The sequence below is a fragment of the Equus caballus genome, chromosome 15 (assembly GCF_041296265.1).
Source record: "Equus caballus isolate H_3958 breed thoroughbred chromosome 15, TB-T2T, whole genome shotgun sequence".
In the NCBI taxonomy this organism is placed as follows: domain Eukaryota; kingdom Metazoa; phylum Chordata; class Mammalia; order Perissodactyla; family Equidae; genus Equus; species Equus caballus.
The window spans coordinates 25453427-25480474 of NC_091698.1; the positions used below are offsets into that span (position 1 = coordinate 25453427).

At 37.8% G+C, this 27048-nt stretch overlaps 2 protein-coding genes across 7 annotated transcripts in view; one reads left to right on the plus strand and one right to left on the minus strand.

Annotated features, from left to right (window-relative positions):
* The window catches only part of EIF5B (eukaryotic translation initiation factor 5B), a 74211-nt gene extending 63419 nt beyond the window's left edge, over window positions 1–10792 (minus strand). The window contains exon 1 of one of the 3 annotated variants that reach the window (NM_001308310.1): window positions 10417–10661. In NM_001308310.1, coding sequence (NP_001295239.1) covers window positions 10417–10451 — 35 coding nt within the window. In that variant the 5' untranslated portion in view covers window positions 10452–10661. Of the gene's footprint in view, window positions 1–10373 lie in introns of all 3 variants that reach the window. The other 2 variants (XM_005599796.4, XM_070234755.1) reach the window with 2 other exon arrangements.
* A 620-nt stretch (window positions 10793–11412) lies between these two features.
* Window positions 11413–23978, plus strand: TXNDC9 (thioredoxin domain containing 9). Of its 4 annotated transcripts, none has more exons than XM_023618569.2 (5): window positions 11413–11766; window positions 13855–14073; window positions 17495–17613; window positions 20751–21005; window positions 23336–23978. In XM_023618569.2, exons 2-5 carry the CDS (start codon window positions 13885–13887, stop codon window positions 23451–23453), a joined length of 681 nt encoding a protein of 226 aa, XP_023474337.1. In that variant the 5' UTR covers window positions 11413–11766; window positions 13855–13884; the 3' UTR covers window positions 23454–23978. The 4 variants fall into 4 exon arrangements, with proteins under 4 accessions (XP_023474337.1, XP_023474336.1, XP_023474338.1 ...); XM_023618568.2 differs by having other exon boundaries at window positions 11414–11784; XM_023618570.2 differs by having other exon boundaries at window positions 11423–11744.
* Window positions 23979–27048: the final 3070 nt, after the last annotated feature.

A 27048-nucleotide genomic window follows, 5' to 3' on the forward strand; every position in this document is an offset into this window, starting at 1 on the left:
TCTGGCTGCACCTGTGTACAGAATTATTAGGCAACAGAAAAGCAAGTGAAGATCTCAGATACTCCTTATTAACAACCCTTGGTATTCAAGAGCTAAGAACATACAGCACTCTTGTTCCAATCTGGCCTGCTCTCCTCTGATGGCCGATTTAATTAGAAATGGATTTGAAAGACACACATATAATAACTTTAGGAAGCAAATCTGAAATCTTGAGGGTGGTACTCCCATACTTAACCTAAACTCCATGTTCTCCCTTCATCTGCTCACTGTATTATCTGTGCATATGTCTATTTGCTATATGTACTAAAATATAAGATCTTTTGAGAACAGAAGACTCCTTTTTGTATGCCAATTCACCTCTGTACCTTCTACAGCTACCAACCAGCAGGAAATGTAACACATTCCTAACAGGATCTATTAAAGAAAAAACCCTGTTCTGGAATGGCAACCACAACTTTCATACAAAAAGCAAGGCTCACCAGTCTCATCATAGAAGTTTACTGTACTTTTGATCATAGTAAAACTTCCAAATTGAATTTTTTGAAACAAATTCAAACACCAGTTTAAAAATCCCACTGAGAGAAAAGTACAATGACATTTCACTTACCTAACACAAATAAGCATTCAACCGTATGTGAATTTCCCAAATGAATGAAAACGCACCACTCTTTAAAATTTAAGATGTAAGTCTTTCTTATAATAGACTATTAACCTCCTAAAGTATTTATGTATGTCTGGAGTTGTTTCAAAATAATGGGAAAGGGAGGAAGAGAGTGGGCAGGGTATAGATGAAACAAGGTCATCCACAAATTGATAATATTTGAAGCTAACTGATGGACACGTGTGTTCATTAAACTATTCTACTTTTGTATGTATTTGAAAACTTTCATTTAACCCTACAGTAATCCAAACAATATGGTACTTGTACAAGGATAAACATAAAGACTACAGGAATAAAATCAAAAGTCCAGAAATAAATCCATTCATTTATGGTCAATTGACTTGACAGCACCAATCAACAGGGAAAGAAACAGTCTCTTCAACAAATGGTGATGGGACTAGATATCCACATATAAAAGCATGGAGTTGGACTCCTACCTCACACCACATACAAAAATTAACTCAAAATGAGTTAAAGACCTAAATGTAAGAGCTAAAACAATAAAACTCTTAAGAAGAAAATATAAAGGTGAATCTTCATGATCTTGGACTTGGCAATAGATTCTTAGCTACAACATCAAAATTACAAACAACAACAAAATACATAAATTAGATTTCACCAAAATTAAACACTTTTATAAAAAAAGGACAATAACAAGACAATGAAAACACAAACCACATAATGGGAGAAAATAATTACAAACCATGTATCAGATAAGGGTTAAGTATTCAGAATATATAAAGAACTCTTACAACTCAACAAAAAGAGAAACAAATCAATTTAAAAATGAGCAAAGGACTCGCACATATGCGCAAAGAAGATATACAAATGGCCAGCAAGAACATAAAAAGATGTTCAGTATCATTAGTAATCAGTGAAATGCCAACCAAAACCACAATGAGACACCACTTCACTCACTAGGATGGCTATTTAAAAAAAGAAAAGGAAAAAAAGCATTGGCAAAGATATGAACAAATGGGAACCCTTGTACATTGCTGGTGGGAGTGTAAAATGGTGCCGCTGCTGTAGAAAAGTTTGGTGTTCCTCAAAAAGTTAAACATAGAATTACCATATGACCTGCCGATTCCACTCCTAGGCATGAACTCAAAAAGACTTGAAAACCAGGACTCATACAAACACCGGTACACAAATGTTCATAGCAGCACTATTCACAAAAAGTGGAAAACAACTGAGATGTCCATCATCGGATAAATGGATAAACATTATGTAGTGTATATATACACACACACACACAATGGAATATTAATCAGCCATAAAAACAAAATGAAGTACCGATACCTTCTACAACATGGATGAACCTTGAAAAGATTGTGCTAAGTACAAGAACCTAGACACAAAAGGTCAGTCATAGATGGTACAATTCCATTTATATGAAATATCCAGAATAAAGAAATTAAAAGACATAAAGTAGTTTAGAGGTTTCCAGGGGCTGAAAGAGAGGGAAGCAGGGAGTGACTGCTTAATGGGTACAGGATTCTCCATTAGGTGTGCTGAAAATGTTTTGGAACTAGATAGAGGAGATGGCGTAACAGTGTGAATGTACTAAATGCCAAAGAATTGTAAATTTAAAATGGTTAATTTTATGTTATGTGAATTTCACCTCAAAAAAATTTCACAAAATTGATTACATATTTCATGCCAACTCAAATAGGAGTAAATAATAGAATTTAACTTTATTCATCATTTAAGAGTGATAAGTTTGTAGGTTTGCAAAAGGATTTTGTCCTTAAACCAAAGAACAGCACAGAACAAGTTGCCACTTATAAGTCTCTCTAATAATTCCCCTCCATTCTAATCACCAATAGGCTAAGATAACCAAGTGTTCAAAGTGAGAGCATGAAGACAAGATTTACACAGAATAAAAGAACAATAATTTTAGCCAAATACCTATAATGAAAGTGTAACTTTTAAAATTAAATTACAAGCTACACCACAATGAAATGCAACATGAACCTTCTTTGCAACCTGGTTTGAACAAACCAATGGTGAAAAGTCACTGTGGAGCTAGAGATTGGAAATATAGACTAGATATTAAGTATTAAGAGAATTTGTGTTAACTGCACTGGGTGGGATAAGAATGTTGTGGTTATGCAAGGAAACGTAGAGAGAAAACATCAATGTCTATAAAATACATATAGCAAAAATGGGGGCAAAATGGTAGTAATGATTAAATCTGGGTGATGATTGTATGGGAGTTCATTATACTAATCCCTCAACTTTTCAGAGTACTTAAATTTTTATAATAAAAATTTAAAATTTTTAAATTTAAAAAATTTAAAGCTTGTATAAACAAAAAATAAACTTTGGCCTGAATTACATAACATAGTACTTTGACTCATAATTTCCAGTGTGAGAAGACAATGCCTTCCCAACATTTAAGACTTTTGTTAGCTATTAACGTGTCTAAAAGAGGAAATCATTTTTCATAATCATTTTGACCTTAGAGCAAATTAAATTCTTAAGAGAACGATGGAAAATTCACTGAGTACATGTCTTTTTTCTCCGTAGGGTTGAGTCCTGACAAATAATGCCTTTAAGAAAAGTAACATCCAACCTTAAGTAAAAGGTCACTGACCTGGAGTGGGGGATTACAATATAAGACTAAAAATTGGACAAATGCACTACTGTCCTTTTACTGTTTTACAGGGCATTAAATATTGACTTCGTATATACGAGGTAAAATTTCAAGTCCAACCACTTAAAAAAATAGAAATAGAATATATAAATTCTAACCCAGGATAAGAGAGAAAAAAATTTTTTTAAATAGAAATAAAGCATGGCAGAATTGGCACAAATAAAAAAAAAATATGACGGCTGAAATAACGTCAAATATATCGTTAATGAAGAGCAATGTAAGTGATTTTAAACTCTTAAAAATATGTTACCAAAATGTTTCTATAAAAATTCAATGTTATGCTGTTTACCAAAAGATAGACCTGAAACAAGTACACAGAAAAGTAAAAGTAAAAAAATAGAATCCCCAACAAACACTAGCAAACCAAATCCAAGAGCATATGAAAAGGATTACACACCATGACCAAGTGGGATCTATCCTAGGATTGCGAGATTGATTCAACATACAAAAATCAACTCATGTAACCCACCATATATAAATAGGATAAAAGAAAAAAACCACATGATAATGTCAATAGATGAAGAAACAGCATTTGACAAAACCCAACACCTTTTCATGGTAAACACACTCCCCAAACTAGGAGTAGACAGGAAACTCCTAAGCCTGATAAGGGCATCTATGAAAAACACAGCTAACATCATACTTAATGGGGAAAAACTGAAAGCCTTTTTCCCCTTAAGAACAGAAAAAAGACAAGGATGTCCACTCTCCCCATTTCCATTCAACAGTGTACCAGAGGATCTACTCAAAGCTCTAGGCAAGACAAATAAAAGGCATTTCGATTGCAAAAGAGGGAGGAAACACTCTGAACTTGCAGATGATGTGACCATGTACACAGAAAATCCTAAAGAATCAACACACACACGACAGAAAACCATTACAGCTAATAAATGAGTTCAGTAAAACTGCAGGACAGAAGATCAATATACAAAAAGCAATTGTATTTCTATGTACTAGAATTGAACAATCTGAAAATAAAATGACTAATTTCATTGACAACAGCATAAAAAAGAACTGATGCTTAGGAATAATTTTTAGAAAGAGTTGCAAACCTTGTACTCTGAAAACTATGAAAAATCACTGAAACAAACTGAAGACCTAAATAAGTGGAACGACATGCCATATTCACAGAACTGAAGGCCTAATATTGGCAATACTCCAAAAATTGATCTATAGATGAAATATGATCCCAATCAAAATTCCAGCTGCCTTTTTTTTTGAAGAAATTTTGAAGCTGATCCTAAAATCTATATGGAACTGCAAGGGACCCAGAACAGCCAAAACAATCTCAAAAAAAGAACAGTTAGAGAAATCACACTTCACAATTTCAACTTACTACAAAGCTATAGAACTAAGAACAGTGAGGTAATGCAGTTAAGGAGTGACATATAAATCAACGGAACAGAACTGAAAATCCAGAAATAAAGCCCTACAGGTATGGTCAATTGATTTTGACAAGGAATTAGAGAAAGAATATCTTTTCAACAAATGGTGCTGCGACAAGTGAAAATCCACATGGAAAGAAGGAAGTTGGACCCCTACCTCACACAATACACAAAAATTAACTCAAAATGGCTCAAAGGTCTAAATGTTAAGAGCTAAAACCACAAAATTAGAAGAAAATATAGTAAATCTTTATGACCCTGGGTTTGGCATGGTTTCTTAGATCCGACACCAAAAGCACAAGCAACTAAAGAAAAAAATAGGTAAATCAAACTTCATCAAAATTAGAAACTTCTGTGCTACAAAAGGAAGGAAAAGACAACCTCCTGTGGGAGAAAATAAAAACAACCCATGGAATGGGAGAAAATATTTGCAAATCATATATGTGACAAGACATTTGTATCTAGAATATATAAAGAACTCCTAATCCTCAATAATAAAGATAAATAATTTAAATATGGGCAAAGGATCTAAATAGGCACTTCTCCAAACAAGATATACAAATGTCCAATAAGCACATGAAAATATATTCAACATCTTAAGCCATCAAGGAATGCAAACCAAAATCACAACAAAATACCACTTCATATCCACTAGAATGGCTATAATCAAAAAGCCAGATGATGATAAATGTTGATGAGGATGTGGAGAAACTAGAACTCAGATACATTTTTCGCTGGAATGTAAATGGAGCAGCACCTTTGGCAGTTCCCAAAAAAAAGTTAAAGTGCTTGGCAGTTCCTGAAAAAGTTAAACATAGAGTTACCCTATGACCCAGCAATTTCACTCCTAGGTATACACCCAAAAGAACTGAAAACATGTCCACACAAAGACCTGTACAGGGATTTTTATAGCAGTATTATTTATAACAGCCAAAAAATGGAACCCCAATTTCATCAACTGCTATAAAAAGTTTACAGTTTGAATGAAGCTTCAGAAACAGAAAAACCAAACAAATATTTTATATCTCAATAGAGAGAATATTTCTATCACCAAAGGGAGGTTTGAATAGCAATGATTCTAAAACATGACTGCTTCCTAGATGAAAAGTAGGGATTTCTCTAAGCACCAATCTGAAATTTTACATACCATGTCTGAAATGGGAAGGAATGAAACATTAAGTCATCATTGCTTTTACTTTAAACACACAGACTATGAGACAGGCAGTTATTCAATTAAGGTTAAACGAGAAAGAAATTCTTTTTTTTTTTAAAGATTTTATTTTTCCTTTTTCTCCCCAAAGCCCCCTGGTACATAGTGTATGTTTTCAGTTGTGGGTCCTTCTAGTTGTGGCATGTGGGACGCCGCCTCAGCATGGCCTGATGAGCGGTGCCATGTCTGCACCCAGGATTCGAACCGGCGAAACCCTGGGCCGTTGCAGCGGAGCATGCAAACTTAATCACTGGGCCATGGGGCCGGCCCTGAGAAAGAAATTCTTTAAAGAAATTTTGGCACTGAATGACCTATACTGAATGGTGGTTGTTTTTCTATTCTCCCTCCTTCTTTGTTAAGTTCTTAAAAATCTTTAACAGTTGCTTCATCAGTAAAGATCTTATGTAGATATTAATTTTTCTTTGGAAAGTCCATATTTTGGAATATCAGGATTTCCTAGATCAGGGAGCACACACAGTAAAAACCATAGGTTCTGGAGTCAGGTTTGGCTTAACAGCTGAGAGGCTCTAAGCCTCAAGCACATTATTACGCTAAATTCCAATTTCCTCTTCTATATGTTACACAGTAGTTCTTATATCTTTATGCCTTTCCGTTCCTCCCAGATTCTCAAATTAGTTATAGCAGGGTTAGTGGTTCTGCATTAAATGTTTTCATTATTAAAATTACGTAAATATTGTTACTGCTACATCAAGTGGTATACTGTGATTATTTCAATACTGTTTAATAAGTGTTCAAAATACCTGTATATTTTGTACTATAATTTCGCAGCAGTATAATCTGTCACAAGGCATAAGTTAGAAAGGGAGGAAAAAAGGAGTCATTTGTGTGTCACTAACCAAAACATGCCTGATTGCAGACCCATTATAACCTGAAATATAACTGCCACACCTGGGAGAGCCAAAAAAAAAAAGAGAACCAGAATGATGAATGGGAGGCTAACTGTGAAAAACTAGATAATTCAGCTCCTTTTTTACCTCTGCACACATCATAAGAGAACATCCACTGTATTGTGTAAATGGAACACAGGTTTCCCCTAAAATAAGGTCCCATCGTGTAAACTGACGACTGGGAAAGTTATAGGAAGGAATGAAAATACTGCCTTAGATTTTGTATGATCTGTAGATATTAAATCTTATCCTTTGTCTTATAAAGAGTTTCCCCAATCAACTGAAAAAAGGCAGGAAAATTTGCTTAACATCCTATCAAAATCTCATTCTCAGAATTACACAAGCTGGAACAAAATTCTACAACTTAGTCTTTAAACAAAACCATACTTTAAAAAAAACTATAGTGTGATATAACAAAATATATGCTATCTGAACAAAACTAGACACTCAGAGTAAATAAAAAAATCTGGGCCAGCCCCAGTGGCCTGGTCGTTAAGTTTGGCATGCTCCATTTTGGCGGCCCAGGTTCAGTTCGCAGTTCCTGGGTGTGGACCTACACTTCTCTGTTATCAGCCACTCTGCGCTGGCAGCCCATATACTGAAAAATAGAGGAAGATTGGCACAGATGTTAGCTCAGGGTGAATCTTCCTTAGCAAAAATAAATAAAAATAAAAAAATCTAAATTTAAATGAAAATTGAGTGGTTAAGAAATTTAAATGATTGATTACATATAAGGATTAAAACAGTCAAGTGTTTTATGTTCTCTCCAAAAACTGAAAAGTGGCCCAATGCCTTATCTTAACTCACAAAGCAGCTGTTCATTTCTCACCCAGTTCTACCTGACCTGAAACATGCTTGGCTTAGGACAGCTTGGGAAGTAGGATGAATGCAAAATCTTTAAAGTAGGGGTCTTCATACAAGAGTAAAACCAGATAAATATCTCATTTTACACAAACGAGAATATTAATCCTAAGGTATGACTTTCTCCTTCTAGACTTTCTTCCCAGTCTGTGTTTTTGTTCCTTTCATAAATATTCCAAATATCCTTGAAGATAGTACTATTTAAATATACAACATTAAGTTAATATACCCCAACTTTTGGTCACTTTTTACTGAACTTCCTCTTCCACAAGTAAGCTTGTTTGGTTTTTGTATTCTTCTGGTGACCTGTGGTGACATTATATTTTCTGGAAATTATTTTTTTAAGAAAGCAATTTATTGTACTAAGGCATAGTTTGTTCAGTTTAACACAGAAGGGACTTGAAAATCTAGTAAGAGAAGAAACTAGAGGATACAGGAGGATAGTAGTGAAATAATAAAATTTAATCATTAACCAATGGAATGAAGCACTTATGGGAGCCACCAAGGGACAAAATTGTGGCTTAACTGACACTTTGGGGAGTGAATATTTTTGTTCTCTAGGCCTTTAAAATTTAATCAGAAATAATTTATTTTGTACCAAAATAAACAAACAAACAAAAGGTCAAAGCAAACTCACAAAACAGTGGAACTTCCCTGCCCCTCTCTCCCTCCTCTAAAATATCTTATACGGAACGCCAAAGTAAAAAGGCCATGCAGTTCTAGTCAAAGGGAGCCCTCTGCAAAACCTGAGTATTTCTTAGACACAACATGAAAAACGTTCAAGCAAAGGAGTCCATGAAGCATTAAAAACAAACAAAACCTTGATACTGGCATATGAGAAAATAAATTATGTTTTTCAATTACGTTGCCACCACTTTCATCATGAGCCAAAAAATAAAGACTACAGATTAGTCTGAGGGGGGAAAAAACCCAGTAACATTCCTTCTACACTACCAAACCAACATTTAACAATAAGGCTCCACTGTCTGCAATTTAAACTTTATATCACCCATGAAAATCTTTACAAATTAATAAGAGAAACTCACTTTTCTCTAGAAATACACAGACAAGAATAAGTACCTCCCTTCTGAATAGCTTTTTTCCATTGTCAAAGAGTCTGGAAAGTAAAAACTGTAAGTAAAAGAATAACACATACTTGTACTTTTTCATCTAAAAAACAGACTTCTGTAATCCTGAACCAAACAAAAAAACACTTTTTTAAATAAGAATCAGTGAAATTAGAAAACTGGATACTTGATAATATTTAAGAAGTCACTGTTAATATTCCTTAGGCTTGATAATAACGTTGTGGTTATTTTTTCCATCAAGCATTTATCTTTCAGATACACTTAAAGGACTTAACACCTGAAGGGATTCTGAGATTTGCTTTAAAATATCCAGCAGGTGGACAAAACAGGATTGGTCACGTGATAACAACGGTTGAAGCTGGGCAATGGGTACATGAAGCTTTATTACCTATATATTTTTTTTTTATATGGTTGGGGGAAAAAAGTATCCTATGCATCAAAAAAATCCTGTCAAAAGTAGAGAAATTTTTGTCCCATTAAATCACCCAGAATTCTGCTTATTTTTTTTATCTGTTTTGATTAACAAGTTCTATTCTTCAAACCAATTAACTTCCTCCAGTAGACCTCTAGCTGAAATACAAGATTCACCTTGGTGCCTTTTAACTCCACTCGGCAGCTAGGTGAGTGCCAGGTGAGGAAATGATCCAGGATTCCAACGTATAATTAGTGATCTTATTTAAACTTCAAGACCACATATCCGTTTTTTGAGTGAGAATGATGAACTGGCACAGGTTGTTATTTATGCTTTTCGTTTTTTGAATTTACCTTACTCTCCGTCTAGTATTTGAACTAAGTTTGGTGAGTAGTACACCAACGTGAAAAGTAACAGATGTTGTCCACTGCCGGGAAGTAAACTATTTCAATGAGAAGGGTAACTCAATCGAATGTGACACACAAATATTCCAAAAATCTCGAGAGTACGTAACTCTACATCCACCCTTACACTCCCTCCCCGCCAAAGCCTTTTTTAAGAGGTTAGAAAAGAGCAACCTTGGTTGGTTTCATCTCCTCCTTTCTTAGGGGAGGTGCTAGCGAGTAAAGAAATGACCAAAAGACAGGCCGGAAGAAAGCAAGCGAAAAGCGTGGAGTCCAGACCATCAGCCCCTAAATAACTGAGAACTGTATCCAAATTGTAGAAACTTACGTGGGAGTTAGCTATTCAACACCCCCCGGTAACGCCGACGTACCCGAGCGGCTCAGAGGGAAAAACCTGGCTCTGGGTACACCACATTCGAACTCCCTTCTCTCCAAGTATTCGTGCGTACAGAGGCATAAAAAGAACTCTTTCTGACCCTCGCCGACAGAACCGCCGCAAAACAACAGCCACCCGTCAAGGCCAGGCTGGCCGGGCAGCCCGAGGCCCGCGTCCCTCCCCGCGGGGCCGGGAACCCTAAAACAACCGTCCCGCTCCTCAGGCCGGGGACCCCTCTTTCTCCAGGCCGGGCGAGGGGAAGCGGTGGGACTGAGTCTCGGTTCGGAGAACTCGCCCCGCCGAGGCCCTCCGCGCCCGCCGCCCACTCTGCGCCCAGGCCCGGAGCCCCGCGGGGCCGGTCGGATGCCTCGACCCCGGTCCATCCCGCGCCGGCGGGACCCACACGACCCACCGAGCCGCACCGGCCGCCGCCGTGCGGACCCAGCCACTGCTACCTGTCTTCGCTCTTGTTTTTCTGCTTCTTCCCCATCGCGTGACAGCGGCGCTCGTGGCCCCAGCCCCTCCACTCGGTCTCTCACAGACCCACTGTCCCCCGGCCGACTCTGGGCCCCCTTCGGCTTCGTCCCCACGGCGCTGCCGCCTCTCGCACCCGGCTCTCCACAGACCCGCGCACTGAGACAGGGCACATATGGTGTGAACTCTCAATGCGCAAGCGCATCGCCCCGCCGCCTCGGCGTGGGGACGCAGGGCGCGGCTCATCGAGAGCCGCGCTTCGTGTAGAGCGTCTCCAGTTGACCCGCCCTTCAGGCGGGAGCCCGAGCGCCCCCTTCCCGCAAGCGTCCGCTGCGCACCGACGCCCGCGCGGTTTCCAGGTTCTAGAACCCGGAGGTGAACAATGAAGCTGAAGATACCCCACGACAGCCCCTCCCTACCGGGGGACGCAGACTTGGGGGTTTGGAGGTCGGTTCAGAAGTAAACCTTCCACCTTTCAACCTCTGTACCTTGGTATTCTCAGAGGCACGAAGTTCAGTAAAGAACCCCAGTGGACCAATGACGAACGCCCTCGGTGTTCCCAAGAGAGATGAATCCAGGACAAAATGAGGCCTCTCAGTAACGTCCATGAATGATGAAGTATGCACAGTGACACACACACACACACACACACAAAACCATAAAACAAGAACACACCCATTAACTCCCCCAAATAGATCTTAATCTTTGCATTCAAAGTGACAGTAAGTTCCAAAAATTTGTGTTAGGGAAGTCACGAGGGACCTACTAGGGTGGCGAAAATCTATATCTGGATCTGGACGGTGACATTACAGGTGTTAACTATGTAAAAACTAGCCATGCTGTATAAGTTACGCTTCAACTCTTTAAAAAAGGTAAGTGTTCAATAAACAGAATGGAAAAGAAGTTGGCACGTCACTCGAGCGAGATCGCAGATGTCTCATTTCTGACGTAACATTACGTGTACTGAGAGTCAGCCTAAAAAAGTCTGACAACTCCGGGCTGAGCACTACGAAACTACCACTCCCAGCATACTTTGCCCGCTTGCCCGCTCCGCAGTTCACCGGAGAGAGGCAAAGGATCAGAAAGCTGGGGTTCCGGCCTGGGGACGGGGGTGGGGAGGCGCAGGCGCAGAAGCGCTCGCCACACGCCCTCCCTCCCCCCCCCCCCGCCCCCACCGCCGCCTTCCTCGGGCGTCCCAGGTTGTATCGCGTGAGGGCCGCAGCCAATAAGGAGGCGGAAGTGACGGACCGGTTCGCCGCCAGCGGCAGCTGCTACGAGGCTGAAGGCGGAGTGGACTGGTGTTCTGGAGGTACTGGTTCCCCACTTTTCAGGTATCACCGAGAGCTCAGGTGAGGCAGAGGGCAGTGTAAAAAGACCAGCCACCGCTTCCCGGTGCTAGTGGACACACCGCCACTCAGCATCCGGCCGGGGCGGGGGAGGGGCGCGGCCGAGGCGCGGGTGTCACTGACGCGGGGGAGGCTTTGGCGCATGCGCCCCGGGCGGCGTTGAAGCGGGGCTGCCTGAACTCTGCCCTCGTTTGTCCCTGGGGGCTCAGGGAGTGGCTGGGATGCTTTTGGGAAGGTACCTGAGGTGCAGTTAAGGATAAGGCTCCTTGGTTGTTTTGACGGCCGCACGTAGAGGCATCAAGGAAATGGTTAGGTAATTTAAGAACAAGTCCCTTTCCAACGTTCCGTTTGAACTGAAAAAGGGAAGAGTCAGAGGCTTGTGGTTTGAAGAATGAAAAGTTATCAGGATCCTACACCATCACCTTTGCCCTTTCTGAGTGTGGTGAACGCCACCACCTGCCCCCAGAACAGCTCTTGTTAATCGCTTCTGCTCAGCATTAAATTCTGGGCTCATGCTATAAAACTCCAGGGATAGGCATCAGCTATGCCCCTAGTAAGAACAGGTTCTGATGTGCAAGTCATTGTTTAATATCCGGTTTTCTGCCTCATCCAGCACCTGTACAGAGGGTCACAGTCCTACTAACATTTTTCTTGGGAGGTAGAGCGTGTGAAATTCTTACTGTGTTTGAAATATTTAAAATTTAAATATTTCTTTAAAAATATTTTAAAGAAGTATTTAAAAGCTTTAAAATTTTGTAGCATTTAAGAGGAACTTACTATTTGGTTTTTTAAAGTCAGAAGTACTTTTGAAACTTAAAGTTTTGGGACAAAACTTTGAAACTTAAGCTAGGCACGTGTTTATTCAATGTTCAGTATTTTTTGAGCACCTGCTGCGTTCCAAGCACTGCTAGTTCTGAGGGTACAAAGGTGAAATCAAGTATGCTTTTCAACTGGTTTTCCTGCGAAGAAAAAGGAATCAGAAGTGAAGTTTGCAACAAGACTATTTCTCTTCGATTCTACATTTATAGAGCGTCTGTATGGGCCAGACTGTGTCAAAAGCTGGGTGAATGAGTTCACAGTTTATTCAGATTTTTTAAAGTGCTTCAGTAGTATTTGCAGATATATCATAGTTAATTGAGATGCAGCAGCCTCCTGCTTTGACAGGCAAGCTATAATTCATGTTTCTGTGGTAATAACCCAGGGGTACACGTAAAATTGCCATCTGATTGTTGCTGGTAGAAAGTAATAGTTTTCTTTAAAAATATATAATTGAGATCAATCTTCCTTTCTAATCTGAATTAGATTCTGTTTTTAAAGTCGTATTTTACATAGAGGAGTGGTGAAAAAAATCAATATTCTTTTTAATGTTTAGAGTGTTAAATTGTTTTACATCAAAGTCAAGAACACTGATTGTCAGTAAGTCAATACCAATATCAGTCTTTGTGGCCTCGTGGATTTTGTTAGGTAATCGGAGAACAGGAATGGAAACTAAAGCTTAGGCAACATGAGGCGCTGTTCTTTACATAAATTGTAATAACCTCTTTTAGGAGTTCAAGAAATGAAAATCATTTAGGCAGAGACCAGGAAAAATACATCTTTTACTCAACTCTGCTCTTTACTGAAGCCAAGTTTGCTACGTGTATGTTTGTGTAAAATCTCACTGCAGTTAAACTTTGCCATTGTTCACAGTCGTTTCTGCTTTACTTCCCCTTGGTAGGGAATGCTGATGGTCAGTGTATGCCACTAAGTGTGACTGCACCTACTCATTTCTCTCTGGTCTGGTGATGGTGTTAAAGACTTGTCTTTGTTTTAGTGTAGTAAAACGCACACTAGGTCAGAAGCACCTAAACTTTGCTCTAAGTAGTTGCTGAGTGGTGTAACTATAACCTATTGAAAATTAAATTGGAAAAACACTTAATTAAAAATTCTGAAGCGTAACATGAAGTGCTTGGTTGTCAGCAGAACTCTTTGTGGACTACAAATTACACTTGCTAGAATTTTTGAAAATAAGAGAGAAAATTTTACTTAGTGTTTGTACTTTTTTCCCCCTAACTTTATAAACCTTCTCCCCAGCACCAAGGCTGAACCGTACCATTTAGAAAAATGGAAGCTAATGCATCTGTTGACATGTTTTCAAAAGTCTTGGAGAATCAGTTGCTTCAGACTACCAAACTAGTGGAAGAACATTTGGATTCTGAAATTCAGAAACTGGATCAGATGGACGAAGATGAATTGGAACGCCTCAAAGAAAAGAGACTTGAGGCACTAAGGAAAGCTCAACAGCAGAAACAAGTAACCTCTCTGCCCTGCTTTCTGAAATTGCTATAACAGTATGCTCCTAACAACTTATATATATGTGTGCTGCAGTAGTTACATTTCAATCCTCATTTTTAGGGTGTTTTTGACCTCAAAGTACCTATCATTGTTAAAAATTTGCTCCAGAAAAAGATCAGTTTTAAAGACACTTAGTTAGCCTGATCAGTATGTTAATCCACAGTCAAGTAAGACAAACGTGTGCACAAGATCATTTTCTGAGCTCAGATTTGCATGGTTGAGACAAGAGTGGACTAGGAAGAACGCTAGGAGCAATAGGAGTCAGTGGTTTCCCTTCCAGGTAGTAGTAAAGCCTGTCATACTTTAGCTGTGCTCAAAGCAAACTGGAAAAGAGCTGTAAGGCAACTTACATTAAAGAAAGTTTTACTTCAGTCGTTTTCAATGCAATGTTTAATTATGTGGCTTATTTATTCAAAAGAATGCATGCTGTGTCACAAAGAAAGGTGGCCACAGCTCTATGCTTATTGGTTTCTTAGAGTGTAAGTGTGTAACGGACTTGTAGACTCTGATCAAAGCCAACTGGGTTAAATTCTGCAAATTGAATTTTGATTAAAAAATGTTTCCATTGGTTTAAGTTACATTGAAATACATTGTCACCAACTCTGGTTCCTCTTCAGTTGGCTGTGAGTAAAGCATAAGCTTTAACTTTTCTGAAGAAACAGGAAATTTTGTTTGTGCTGCTATAGTGTCTCTTTGATAACATTTACACCATCACTGTTTAGAATTGCAACAAAAAAGAATCTTTTAAATGTGACTGAGTTCTAATTTTTATATCTTGAGTTGTCTAAAATGGGGGTGTGTGTGTGTGTGTGTATATATATATATTGTTTTGAATATATATATATATATATAGTTTTGAAACCAGTCTACTTTTCTTAATATAATGGTATTAATTGTTTAAGGTAATATATGATGAGATTCTGCTACAAACTCATATTTCATGATCACAGTTAAGTACACTACTAATTGCTAATGCTAAACCTCTTTTTAAGGTTGTCCTGACTAGGATATTTTTGTAGAAAGACTTTGAATCTACTGGATTTGCATTGAGGGACATACATTAATGTCTTAAATGAAGTTGCAGCAGTTAAAAACAATAGTCTGAATATTTATAATTAAAAACCAACTGAAGCAAGGAGACTTTAGGGCTTTATTAATATACAAGTCAATTTAAAATGAATTTATCATGGAGTAACTCAGAGGGTTTTATTTTAGAGCTTTCATTTGCATTTTAATAGATTTTTTTTATTAAAATGTTTTCTGAAGAAGTAAGTAAGAAGCCTTAATGGTTTTTATAGATGCTCTTTTTGAAAGAGTAATGTAGATGTATAGTAATTCTGATTTTCTGATCCATGAGGGTATTGGGGAAATCAGTGTATGCAGTGATATAAGCATTTAATTGGCCTATGCTAATCAGTATTCCTCAGTCAACCAAACACCCACCTGCTGTTAGAGCAGCTAGAGATGTAGGACTTAAGTATGGAGCAGAAAGACAAGGTGAGAAATAGAAAGAGCCCGCCAGAGGGTTGGGTGATAGCCATGAAGTGAGAGCCAGGGGCTGCCCACCTGCCGGGCCTCAGGGAGGCTCAGGCTGCACTGTTAACTGTGCCCATCCTGCCGAATCCATTCAGCAGATACCTGTGGAGCACATGCTCTGTGAGAGGAACTGTACTGAGAGTGCAGCCATGCGGCGTCTTGGGAGAGAAGCTGCGCATTGCTGGAGGTTCAGAGTGGGCTTGCCTCCGTCTAAGGAACTTGGACAGTTCAGGTCTTCAGCCTGTTGGTTAAACACATGATAATAAATAATGAAAAGAAATAGCAGTTTTTTAAAAAACAGAAAAATACTCTTTTTTTAAGGGCACATGTCGTTGGTGAACCGAGAAAGGAGTCATGAAATGTCATGTCATTAAGGAATTGTATTTGAGAGTTTAAACTGTTTATAGAAGCTTTACCAAAGAAATGTCACCAAAGGAGAATATATCAGGGCCTCTTGTGAGTGTGAGCTCAGTGTAAGCGAATCTGAAATGGATACCAAAACCATGAATGCAGTCTGGGCTGTGTTAGCTTAAGTCCAGAGGAGGAGGGCAGCTGGCACCCCTGCTCCTTTCTAGTTGGATCGCTTCTGGAGGGCTGCATTCAGACTAATGCCACATTTGAAAGGGACGTGGAGGAGTTAGACTATGTTCAGAGGAGGACAACCAGGAGCGTAAGAAGTCTAGAAATCGTTTCATATGAGAAACAGTCAAAAGGAAATGGAAATGTTCAATTTAGGGAAGGGAGGACATAGGCAAGACGAGGTATTGAAGGGCAGACGTGTGAAAGAGAGATTAGAAGTTTTCTCTCTAATCTTAGGTCCAAGCTGGGATCCACAGACCAAAGTTACGGATATATTGCAGTTCAGTGTGAGACGACCTTTCTAAAAATTAGAGAATACGTGTACAAATGCTTTTTAAGCACATGTGCCAGACACTGTTATAGTTATTTTCATGTTGATTTTCTGTTTTCATAACAACTCAATGAGATAGTTGCTTTATGATTTCTACTTTACAAATGAGGAAATTGAGACTCAGAGAGGTTATTAGAATTCATAGCCTAATAAGTGGTAGAAGGCATTTGAGCCCATGCCTCTGCCTGCAGGCCCGGTGCTCTTTTTGTTAAAACCAGCTGCCTGGAAAAGGAAACAAGCTTCCAGTTGAGGCAATAAGTGTCCTGCCACCAGAAAGGTTCAAGAAGCCGAAAGGTCTGACAGGCGTGGTTGATAAGGGTTGAGATACTGGTTTGGGAAGTTGGATTGATGACCTGTGAGATCTTAATTGTTTCTGGACACCGTCTGAGGAGACAACTTTTTCTTCCTAGGATGTTACCCGTTGGTGGCGAGTATAGGAAGGTTCCTGCCTCTCTGGGGTAATCATCAAGAGCACACAGCTTCAGAACCACAGTAACCCCTCTCCCCCTTCCCTGATCCCCAGAAACTGACTTTACCTCATGAGCATTAGTTTTAAAAACTTTGTAGTGACTCAGATCAAATGCTTCTGATTTTAGTAGTTTGAGTGCAAAGAAATTAAATAGATGATTACATTCTAAGTCTCTTGAGTCTAAATTTTTATTTTCAAAGTCCTAAGAAAACATACATGTTTCAAGTTACCAAGACAGATAGTTGTCTTAAATATGAGCCATGCTATGGAGATAATTACTGCCCATAGACTGTTTTTCCATGGATACTAGATACATAGGAAAGCAAATCAATAAAAGGAATTTATTAATCTAGAAAACAAAATCGACTTCATTAGAAACTATTATGGTGGTTTACACACAAAATGTAAAGTGGTATTGAAAGAGATATTACAAATGTGTAATATTTCCCTTTTCTTCAAATTAGGAATGGCTTTCAAAAGGACATGGAGAATACAGAGAAATCCCTAGCGAGAGAGACTTTTTTCAAGAAGTAAAGGAGAGTAAAAAAGTGGTTTGCCATTTCTACAGAGACTCCACATTCAGGTAACTGTTTCCATCAGTGACTTTTTTAAACATGATGAGATCTTTGAATAGAGGTATACTGACTTAATAGAGAAATTAAGAAAAATAAAAGGAACTACTTCCTAGAAGTAATAGAAGTCTGTACTATAGAAGTCTGTACATTAAAGTTAAGCAATTGTTATTTTAAAGGTTACCTTAAAAACCAGTGACATACAAAAGTATAAATGAACTTTATTGAAAATCAAGAATATTTCCAGAGAAATGGCTATTTTCTGAATTATATTTTCACTAGCTAACCTTAAAAACATTTTAGAAATAGACGCTTAATTTTTTTATGAATGCAACAGAAATTATTTCTACTTTTTTTTTCCTACTATTATGATATAGCCACAGTGTTGGGAATGGGCATCAACACCTTGAATACCCGCTCTGAATTCATTCACTCCTTCTCAGCTAGCAGCTCATGGGGAGACAATGGCTTGAGCCTTTCACCAGAAGCACAGTTGGGACTGCTAGGCGTGGCTGGAAGGAGAAGAAAGTGATTTCTCTTAGACCAACCCATGTCTGCACACCATTCTGTGGAGGCAGATGCCTTGTAAAAAGAAAATACCCCCACAAGAGGTTATGACTTAAGCCAGACGACTCAAGCCTTTTCTTTTTTAAGCCCCAAAATTTGATTAGTTGCCAACATTTAAAAATTTAGAGAGACCTCATTTTTAAAAATCTTGATTTCAGAATTTTTTTAAAAAACTACAAAACTTGATAATAACAGACCTAGAACTCAGTATGAAAGCAATTTGCTGATGCTGAGTGACAGCTGCCTCCCTTAGACGGACAGACACTCCACTGTACAGTCTCTCATTCCCTGTCGTCTCAGCCCTGCCCACTTCTCTCATTTGCATAGCATGCCTGGCCCTTGTCTTACCCTCACTGTGCAACAACTTGGTTATTAGTTAACCCCTTTCAGAGATTGATCGCCTGGGATTTATTGACTAAGAAAATAAAAATGAAAGAAAATTTTGAGATGGTGAAATCTCCTATAAGGGAAAGTGGGAGAGGGGATTAGGAAGGTAAAAGAGAATCAAGGAAATCCTCTGCCATTGTGGTACACTGTCATCTCCCCTGGGCACGCATTCCTTAACTTGCCAACCTCTGACGTATGTGATGAGGTGGTTTATTGGTACCCTATCAATCTATAAGGTTATTGTTTGTTCACTTGTTTATTAAATGTCTTTGCCTGCTAGATTGTTAGTTTTGTGAAGGTAGGGAGTTTACCTGTATTGTGGCCCACTGTGGTCTGGATTCCTAGCCCTAGAACAGCAATGGCTGACACATACTGGATACTATGTATGTACATTTGATGGATATGTAAACAATGCAGCACTAACAGTACTTACGTTCAAACAAAACTGAAAAATCAAAGTTTACATCATCAGTGAATGTATATATATTTATGTACCAGAGTTCCTAGCACATAGTGGGCTGGATGCTTTCATGTATAAAATCCAGGAACATTCACAATGACCCTTTGAGGTGAGTAGATATAACTCCTATGCTTCTTGTGTGCAGACCAAGACTTGGAGAGATTAAGTAACTCAACTAATGTCTCTCAGCTAATGAATGATAAAAGAGGATTTGAATCGAGGTTTTTAGTCTCATGCTGTTTTAACTACACCATGACTGCTGCTTCTGCAATTTACTAAATGGATTAATTGGCAAATGGCACATAGACTTATTTAAAATAGGTTTCATATTACTCGAGTAAAACCATGGAGTTAATTTATGTACAAATTTGCAAGAACATATTCTCATATATCAGTTGATTCATCATTTGTTTTGAGCTTCATTCAAAAACCATTTGTTAATTTCTTCTCTCATACCATTTTTCACTAAAATCTCATTGCTGCACTACAGAGATGATATATGAAAAGATACGTTCAGAGGGAAAGTGATGAGGCATCAAGGTTATAAGAAACACTATGGACCCAAACCAAATTCAGGAAAAACTACACCAAGAAGTGCCCCAAAAGCCTACTAGTAAAAACAGCTCTGGAGCATTTGGTGTCTTAGCTAAAGCAGTGTTTCTCGGGGCTGGTCCCGTGGCCGAGTGGTTAAGTTCGCGCACTCCGCTTCGTTGGCCCAGGGTTTCGCGGGTTCGGATCCTGGGCGCGGACGTGGCAGCGCTTGTCAAGCCGTTCTGAGGCGGCGTCCCACGTAATGCAACCAGAGGTACTCACAACTAGAATACACAACTATGTCCTGGGGGCCTTTGGGGAGATAAATAAAAAAAGATTGGTGACAGTTGTTAGCTCAGGTGCCAATCTTTAAAAAAAAAAAAAAGAGAAAAATTAAAAAAAAAGTAAAGCAGTAGTTCTCAGACTTCTCTGGGCATGAGCGTCACCTGCATGTTTCCCAGCTCCATCCCGAGAATGTTGATTCACATGTATGTTTTAAAAGTTGATAGTAGTGAAGACCTACGGTTAAGAACTGTTTCAGAAACACTAGAGGATTGAGTAGTTTAAAATACATTTTAATTTAAAGAAAATGTCACTTCCATTTTCTTCTTCAGTAGAAGGTGGCTTCATAAAAGTTACTAGTGATACTTTTCATTTCTTTAGAACCTCAATGACCATATTTATAGCCCTTGTCCTTAATATACTTCTGACTGACCAGGTTACACGGAAGTGTTCCTTCTCAGTGACACTGTTCAGTCTTTCTTAATGACTTTCAAATATGGCACTGTATGTACATTTCTAACTCGGGAAAGTCTCTTCTGGGTTCTGGCAAGTTAAAATTTGTCATCCTTCGAGCTCCCTGTATGAGATACCAGGAAACATGCATACAGAAATGACAATTTGTTCTTACCATGAACATGATGACTTCATGAACTATCTATAACTTAAGGCATATATTGAATATTTTGTTTTTTATAAATATAGTTAGGGCAAATCTGACTGTTTTTGTACCCCTCATAATCAGACAGCTAACCTGTGAGGTGGAAATGAGGTCATCTGACACAGGCATAGGTTGGCTGCCAAATTATGAGACTCAGCCAAAAAAACTGTAAAATTAGATGTACCATAAATATTAATGATAGTTATTTTAAACAAGAAATCTGTTGCTTTAGCTTTTGATTGTCTATATGTTGTTTTTTACAGGTGTAAAATACTAGACAGACATTTGGTGATACTGTCCAAGAAACATCTTGAGACCAAATTTTTGAAGCTGAATGTGGAAAAAGCACCTTTCCTTTGTGAGAGACTGCGTATCAAAGTCATTCCTACACTAGCACTGGTAAAAGATGGGAAAACACAAGATTATGTTGTTGGATTCACTGACCTAGGAAATACAGATGACTTCACCACAGAAACTTTAGAGTGGAGGCTTGGTTGTTCCGATATTCTTAATTACAGGTAACTTGGCAAACAATAGATTTATTTTAATTCGCATATTCAGTCAATATTTTTAGAGAGGATTTTTTTATATTAACATTTATTTTATGGAACTAGGATCTTTTGGCTGAGATGTAGAAAAACTTTCACAAAGGAAAAGCATATTTCTTAAAGTGTACATTATTGTTAGCATGATCTTACAACAAAATCACAGTTATAGATATTGAATCTTGGAGTACACCTGGCTATAAAAGTTTTCAACCTAACAGAACCTACTGAATCTAATTCTCTATTAATCTGGAAAGCCAAAGTGACACTCCAGAATTGACTCTTCCCTGATTTAAACCAGATTTCTAAAATTGTTAATGACGTGTTTTTAAACATTAGATTTTTACTGTGGATATTCCTGCCTCACTTGTAGAATCTGATAAAATATATAGAATCTCATTTCTGTGCTTCGCTTAAATTACTTTCTAAGGGGAACAGTCTCAGTTTGAAAATAGTTTAAAATCCATCTTCCATTTTTCGTTCATCTCTTTGTCCACTTCTCCAGACAAATAATTTATCAGAGCATATCATCTTGTCTTTTGTGCCTGTTCTTGATTTTCAAAAATAGCAGGTAAAATTGTGCAATAATTGTGGAATTATCATTCCACAGTCATAGTGCCTTTCAATAAGTGGAAAGTTCTCTCGTCTTTTCACTCCCCCTCCCCATTTTTCTCTAAATCTCTCCTACATATGCCTAAATCATTCCTACATTGTAGAAATTGATTTTGGAGTTTATTTTCTTAATATTAAATAAAATATTAATATTTAGTGAATTATTTTGAAATGATTTCAAACTTGAAGCAAGTTGGAAAGTAGTACTAAGAATTATCATATACCTTTCACCCATATTCCCCAATTTTAAACATTTTCTATTTGTTTTATCATTCTCTTTCTAGATACATGTAAATTTTTCTCAGAACCATATGAGTGGGAGTGGTGGATGTGTTGTCCCTTTAATCCTAAATATTTCCATGTGTATTTCCTAAGAACAAGAACATTTTCTTATATAATCAATACAATTACTAAAGCAGGACATATTATGTAATTTACAGACCTTATTTAAATTCTACCATTGTCCCAATAATGTCCTCCATATCAAAAAATGTGTTGTATGTAGTTACTGTGTGTTTTTAGTTTCCATTAACCTCTAACAACTTGATACTTTTCCTTTATTTTTCAATACTCGGATATTCTTGAAGAGTACAAGCTAGTTATTTTATAGAGCATCTCCTGATTTGGATTTGTCTAACGTTTTAAGATTAGATTCAGATTATGCGTTTTTTCACAGGTATGTTATGAAAGTGATGTTGTATTGTTCCCTCTCAGTGCACCATATCAGGAGGCATGTGGTGGTTTGTCTTATTTCTGGTGGTGATAACTGAGCACTGGTTAACCAGTTGTCTACCAGGCTTCTCCATATCCTATATTAATTTACTTTTTCATTTTTTATATTAGAATGGGCTATGGATTATTTTATTCATTGGGTTATAGTCTGTTACTATTATTATTTACTTTGAAGCTCAGATTGCCCCATATTTGGCCAGTGAGAGCCTCTTTCATGCTGGCTTCTCCAGCCTTTTGACATGTCCCCATAATTCTTCTGAGCACTTTCTTTCTGGTACAAATAAGATGTTTTGGGGGGGCTCATGTTGTACTCTCCTTAGAATTGGCTGTTTCTCCAAAGACCGGTGGTTCCTTTCAGTGGCAAATGATATTTCAAAATCGAGATCTAGGTGCTGGGAATATTGCCAGATATTTTTGAAAGAAAAAATTATCTCATTTCACTTATTTTTCAAGCATGATGGAAAAGAGTTTCATACCAATTCAAGGTTAATGATAATGAATTCCATGAGTTTTGTTATGTCTGTAGAGATCTAAACATTAAAAGATGTTAACAGTCTTAACAGGCTGTCAAAAATAGAACACCATTTTCCTTTGTCATTCTCACAGTGAAAAGAATCAAATACAGGTTCAGCATATCCAAAACAGATGGAAGAAACTCTGATTTCCTTCCATGCCTTTCAGTCAGAAATTCTGTTGGTGCCTCCTCTGAAATTTAATTAGTAATTAATCATAAATGAGAAAATAAAACATTGATCTAATATATTTAGTAGTACAAAATGAGGTTTAAAACTATTAACCATGAGTATGAATAATATACCTCTTCCTTAACACCAGCACGTTAAAGAAAATTTTACTCTATATGTTACAGAGAGGAAGAAAAGAGATTTTTGTGCAGTTTAGTCTACCAACTTTACTAAATCATAAAGAATAAATGGTTCTCAAATTTGCTTTATTTTTAGTGGAAATTTAATGGAGCCACCATTTCAAAGCCAAAAGAAATTTGGAACAAACTTCACAAAGCTGGAAAAGAAAACTATCCGAGGAAAGAAATATGATTCAGACTCTGATGATGATTAGAGATCAGTCATAATCCTTTGTTAATTGTCTTTTTATTTCTGCTTATTTCAGAATTAGATGTGTTTTCTAAATTCTGTTGATTTTGATACAGTAGTCATCTAATGGTCATATTCTAGAGTTTTATACAGTTGTAGCACATTGAAGGACATCTTTAATACTTTCTGTGTGGAGCTCATGTTTAAGTTGAGAAAAACATCTGAATTCTTAAATTATCTGGGAAGGATCTGGACTCTATTTTTGAGATTGGTTTTATCACAATATGATTCTTACATCTTTATACCATTCATAACTGTGTTTTTAATCTACTGAATTGGAAATAGAAATTCAGCAAACTATTCCAGGACTAAGTCTTACACATTATTTACTTTATACACCAGGTCAAGTAACATTTACTGGTATAACAGACTGCACTTGTAAATGAATTCTAAACACTCTTCACTTCTGGAATATATTCAAATAACTATTAAAGAACTGCTTATTTATTCTGTATGCTGCATCAACTGATGGCAGCAGAAAGCTCTTTCAGGTTGTGAACATATTGCCTTATTTAAAGGATCCTGATTGCTTGTATTTTAAGACATGCATTAAAAAATAATTAGGCAGTGCTTTGGGAATAACAACATCAAGAGATCTACAGAGTCCTCAGTTAAACAACCGTAACTGGTAAATGTTATTTAAAAAAACATTAAAGTTCCTGGAAATTGTCATAAGAGCATACAGCAAACAAAAACATTTATTCAAGAAAATACTAAATCTTGGTAAGAATAGTGAGTCTCCATGGTATTGAGCCACAACCCTGCACCCTTCCTCCCTGAAGCTTTCAGTGTTAGTCTCAGTTTCTGCCTAGGAGGAGCAGACTACTAGCATTTCTCGTCCCTGCCCCAATTTCTGTGTTACAGAAGGTCTAGAGCAGCAAAGAGGTCTGGAGCTTCCTTCCTCCACCCAGTGCCACTTCTAGCACAGATGTACCCCAGGAATGGCAGACCAAGTATTGCCCAGCTTACTCATAAGATTTGTAGACCACAGGTATCATTCCTAGAAAAGCAGGCTAGTCTCCCACCCACGTCTCTGGGGAGTAGCACAGAGTTCTGCCCGGTGGGAGAAGCAAACTACAAAAACAGCTTCCATAGCACTCCCTAAAGGGACTGACTTTATTTAGAATAGAGTGAGAGAGGAGAAGTTCAAGCCTAAGGGTGTTGCTGTAGACAAAAGAGATTTGGAGGGTGGGGATCGGGGAAAACAAGTAAGAGGAGACTGGTAGCTCCATGATAGCAACAAGCAAAAGGGAAGACCAGTGAGAAGTTTAACAGAGAATGAAAGAGGCAGCTAAGAGTAGTCCTAAGGTTGGAATAAGCCTCAAAGTCTACAAGGGCCTGAATTTGTTTGAATGAAACTGTCTAGCAATTTATGCCCTAGGCATTGTCAAAAGCAATAGAGGGGTCCACTGGCGATCAGTGGATGTTAATAGCAGGGTGTGATAACAGTAGTGGCAGACCAACTAGAACCCTTACAAGGAGATCAGGGAAAGAAACAGTAAAAGAGAGCCCTAGTAAAACTACTGTCCTTGGGGTTGGAGAGGGGAGTCAGGGTGCATGCACATGTCCAGGCTGTACAACCTGGGGAGGAACATCAGAGGCTACACAGTGCAGCGTAAATGGCCTTAAATCGTCCAGCTAAGTCACTAAACAAATAAACAAGCCCTTGGATAGAGGGGAAGATGAGTCTGCAGAGCTGCTATATTATCTAAAATACCAAATTTTCAACAACAAATTAAAAGATCTGCAAAGAAACAAAGTGTGACCCATACACGGGGTGGGGGTCATGGGGAGAAGCAATCAAAACAAACTGCCTTTAAGTGAGCTCAGATGTTGGAAGCAGACAAAAACTTCAAAGCAGCTGTTTTTTAAAAACTTAACAAAAACCATGCCAGAGGTAAAGGAAGGTATAATAATAGTCCATCAAATAGAGAATATTAAAGAGAAATTATTTCAAAAAAACCAAATGGAAATCTCTAGACTTGTACAATAACTGCAATGAATAATTCACTCGAGGGACTGAGCAGTAGATTTGAGCTTGCAGTATAAAAGAATCATCAAATGTGGGTATTAGTGAATACAGATAATGCAATCCAAAAAACAAGAGTAAAACAAAGAAAAATAAACAGTTTCAGAGAAACATGGAACCATCACCGTGTAGTGGGAGTCCCAGAAGGAGAGGAGAAAGAAAACCAGGAGAAAAAATTATTAGAAGAAATAATGCCTAAAAACCCCAAATTTGATGAAAAACATGAAGAAGATCAGCACATTCTTAAAGCAGAATGATCCACACCCAGACGTGTCAGAAGAAAAATATTGAAAGACAAAAATCTTGAAGACACAAAACCCACTTGTACAAGAAAACCTCATTAACGATTGACTTGGAAGCAATGGAGGCCTGAAGGCAGTGGACTGACATGCAAAGTGCTGAATGAGAAAACTGTCAACCAAGAATCTTATATCTAGCAAAACTGTCTTTCAGAAATGAAGGCAAAGTAAGGACATTCTTGCATTTTAAGAATTCATTCTGGGGCTGGCCCTGTGGCTGAGTGTTTAAGTTTGCACACTCTGCTGCAGTGGCCCAGGGTTTCACCGGTTCTAATCCTGAGAACAGACATGGCACCACTCATCAGGCCATGCTGAGGCAGCGTCCCACATAGCGCAACTAAAACTACACAACTATGTACTGAGGGGCTTTGGGAGAAAAAGGAAAAATAAAATCTTAAAAAAAAAAATTCGTTCTGAGGAAACTCACCTTACAATAAGTACTAAAGGAGGCTTTTCAAGCTGAAAGGAAGTGAGATCACACAGTAGTTCAAATACTCATGAAAAAATGGAATGCCAGGAAAGATAATTATGTAGGAAATTATAAAAGACGTTGTAATGACCTATTGTCCTTTCTTCTCTCAGCTGACTTAGAAAACAATTCTATAAAATATATAATATGTGTATGATTGTAGTGTTTCATCTGTAACAGAAATGTGACAATAACACCATGAAAGAGGTGGGAGCAAATCTGTATTTCAATAATGAATCCACAGAAAGAGATGAAGACAACGAGAAATGGTAAATTAAAAGGTTAATATAAGAAACTGTAAATGTATACTTGTTTTTTCAACTTTTAAAACAAAATTATAAAATGTATTTATTACAGGAATGTATTGAAACATTTTTAACATAGAGATGCAATATGTATAACAATAACAAAAAGGAAGAAGGAGTAGAGCTTCACAGGAGTAATATTCTATATTTCCCTGGAATTAAATTACTATAAAGCTAAAGTAGATTCCCACAAGATGTATAGTCTAAGGCCTAGAGTAACCACTAAGAAAATAATTCAAAAAATATACAAAAAACGATTATTAAAGGAATTGAAATATTACATTAGAAAATATTCACTTAAAAAAAGAAACCAGAAAAGAAGAACAAAGAAACAAGAAAGATATGACATACATAGAAAACAAAATGACAAACCTAAATCAACCATATAAATAGTGACACTACACGTGAGTGGATTAAACAATCTTTAGGCAAATGTTGTCACACTGGGTTACAAAACA